This window comes from Sesamum indicum, linkage group LG5 (genome assembly GCF_000512975.1).
Source record: "Sesamum indicum cultivar Zhongzhi No. 13 linkage group LG5, S_indicum_v1.0, whole genome shotgun sequence".
Classification (NCBI taxonomy): Eukaryota; Viridiplantae; Streptophyta; class Magnoliopsida; order Lamiales; family Pedaliaceae; genus Sesamum; species Sesamum indicum.
In genome coordinates, this window is record NC_026149.1 from 17,345,239 (window position 1) to 17,347,997 (window position 2,759).

The 2,759-nt window shown below is 32.3% G+C and overlaps 1 protein-coding gene across 1 annotated transcript; it reads left to right on the forward strand.

The window, feature by feature from the left end:
* On the forward strand, positions 790 to 1,712 carry LOC105162952 (zinc finger protein 2-like). Its single transcript, XM_011081132.2, has one exon. It carries the CDS (start codon positions 1,087 to 1,089, stop codon positions 1,585 to 1,587), a length of 501 nt encoding a protein of 166 aa, XP_011079434.1. The 5' UTR covers positions 790 to 1,086; the 3' UTR covers positions 1,588 to 1,712.

Sequence of the window (2,759 nt, forward strand, 5' to 3'; positions counted from 1 at the left end):
AATTGCTTTATGGAGCTAGTCAGAAAGCTTATCTTTAATCTCCATCTACTTTAATTGGAAACTGAGTGCAACATCTCCCCCCTACCTGTCCTCTATATGTCATAAAAAAACAACAAACCCTTGAAAAACAACCTCTGATTCGACCATCACGACAAGATATATGCCCAATTCATCATCTCCTTCAAAGGAGAGAGAGAGAGAGAGACAGACAGCAGAGATTTTAAAATTAATGATGTGTAGTATTAATTTGCACTGAAAATTTAATTTTCATGGGCCGACAAGGGGCTCAACTACTGTTGACATTACTGGGGGCACACAGCCCTTAATTTGATTCTTACCACCTTAAAATTCTGTCTTCATTTCTAATTGTAATAACATAAATTATCTTAATTACAAGCCCCTCAATTTTAAAATTTTTATCCAGATTAAATTTAATTAAATTAGTATATTATTATGTGATTTAATTATTTTTTTAAATGCTACGCTAATCATATAATATATATTATACATGTCATATAATCAGTTCAAATGTAATAAAATTTAATTTTAATTAAATTAAGGATAATATAATTATCTATAAAAAATATTCCCACTTCCCATTCTTACGTAACTAATTAAATTCCCTTCCTATTCATCTTAATTTCTCCCGTCATCACTTGTTTTACTCTCCAATCATATCTCTCTCTCTCTCTCTCTCTCTCTCTACACACATGTGAGTGTGTCTACTGTGCGTATATATACACAACCTAGTCTTTTTAAAACCCAACTTCAAAGTTACTTAGAGCAGCTTCATCATTAACAAACACTACTTCTATAAGCAACTTTTCTTGCACCAAAACAACCTAATAAACATAACTCTCTCTCTCTCTCTCTATATATATATATATATATATATATATATGAGTGTGTGTAGTGTGTGTTTTTTCTTGTTACGTACATATACACTACTACCTAGTCCTTTAAAACCCAACTCCTCAGTTACTTGGAGCAACTTGATCACTACCAAACACTACTCCAGTAAGTAAAAATTCTTGCACAAGAGATCAAACCTAATTTCTTGCAGCACTGATCATTGTCTTAAGAGTCATGAATTATCACGAGCCCAACACTTCCCTTAACCTGAGTTTATCACTTAGGACGATCAACCTAGACCTCGTACTACTGCAGGACCGTAGTTCATCTCCCAACTCCTCCTCATCGCCGCCGTTGAGCCCTGTCGAGGCCCGGGTCTTTTCTTGCAACTACTGCAGAAGGAAGTTCTACAGCTCACAGGCTCTTGGAGGGCACCAAAATGCTCACAAGCTGGAGAGAACCCTAGCCAAGAAAAGCAGAGAATTCAGCTCAGTTGTTAGGCCCCACTCGGCTCTCATGAGCCGGCCGCAAGGCTTTAGTCCGGGCCGGGTCCACGGGCTGGTCTTCGGGCTTGAGCATCAGGGCTCTCCAGGTAGGTTTGGGAAAAGAGAGATCAATTTTGGAAGTAATTGGAGTGGCAGTAGTCATGAATATGATCATGGAGATAAGAGTAATGTTCATGATCATCAAGATGATCAAGAGCTTAGCCAGCTTGATTTGTCTTTGAGGCTTTGAACATATTTTCTGCTGATCATATCTGGTGGATAATTCTGCAATTTTTCTTAATTTAAGCTTTCTTATTGAAATTTAATGTTCTTGAAATTTATGAATATTAATTGGTATTTTTGCTTTCCAAGCAAGACAGATCTTAATTTGTGTTAATTAATTAACATTTGAAAATGTTATCAGGTTTAGTTGATTCAAGGCAATTATATTACATATCTGACCAGACTCGATTTGAATTAAAATTATCCTTAATAGCTATTAAACGGTTTGAAAAAATTGCAATTTACGTTCCATCATTTATTCTATTTGCGATTGTGATCCTATTATTTTATGACTTAACGAATTTAGTCCAACAAAAGGAGCACGTGTGTCCGTTAACTTAACTAAAAAAGTTAACAGTGCTTGTGCTCCTTCCGTTAACAATTTAATAGAAATTGTTAATGAGACGTAAATTGCAACTTTTTTGAACAGTAATGGAACTAAAATCACAAAAAGTATACTTTATAGGACGTAAATTACAATTTTTCATCAATAATGTAATTAACTAACTAAAAGGAATATAATATTTATACTATGGCAAGAAATACAATATTTAGACAATAGTAGTTTTTTTTTAGTGATTGAAGATCACATGGAAAGATTAGAAAATTTGGGCAAAATATTCTTTTAATCTCATAAAATAAACATAATTTTTTTTTTTTGGTACTACACCTATGATAGGTAACGCTTTAGTCCCATAAAATTCAAAATTATATCTTTTTACTCTAAAAAAATATGGTTTTCGGTCTTTTTAGTTCTAAATTGATGCCTTTTAGATCCAAAACCACAATGCACGTGATTTTTTTGGACTAAAAATATGTGATTATGAGTTTTATAAGACTAAAAACGACACCTGCTATAATTGTGGTACCAAAATAAATTTTGTCCGTATTTTATAGGATTAAATAAATTACTAATAATAATTTTTATTTTGTTACAATGATGAATTTTGATTGATAATGACAATTATTTTGTCACAAAAATAGTGTATGAAATTTTCACTTATAAAGATAATTCTGAATGCATATATACAGTGACGATCTGATAACAACAAATATATAATAAATTAAAAATGCCATATAGTCGTTAGATCTGTGGAATCAAAAATGGTAAGACCATTTTTGATATATATATATATATAT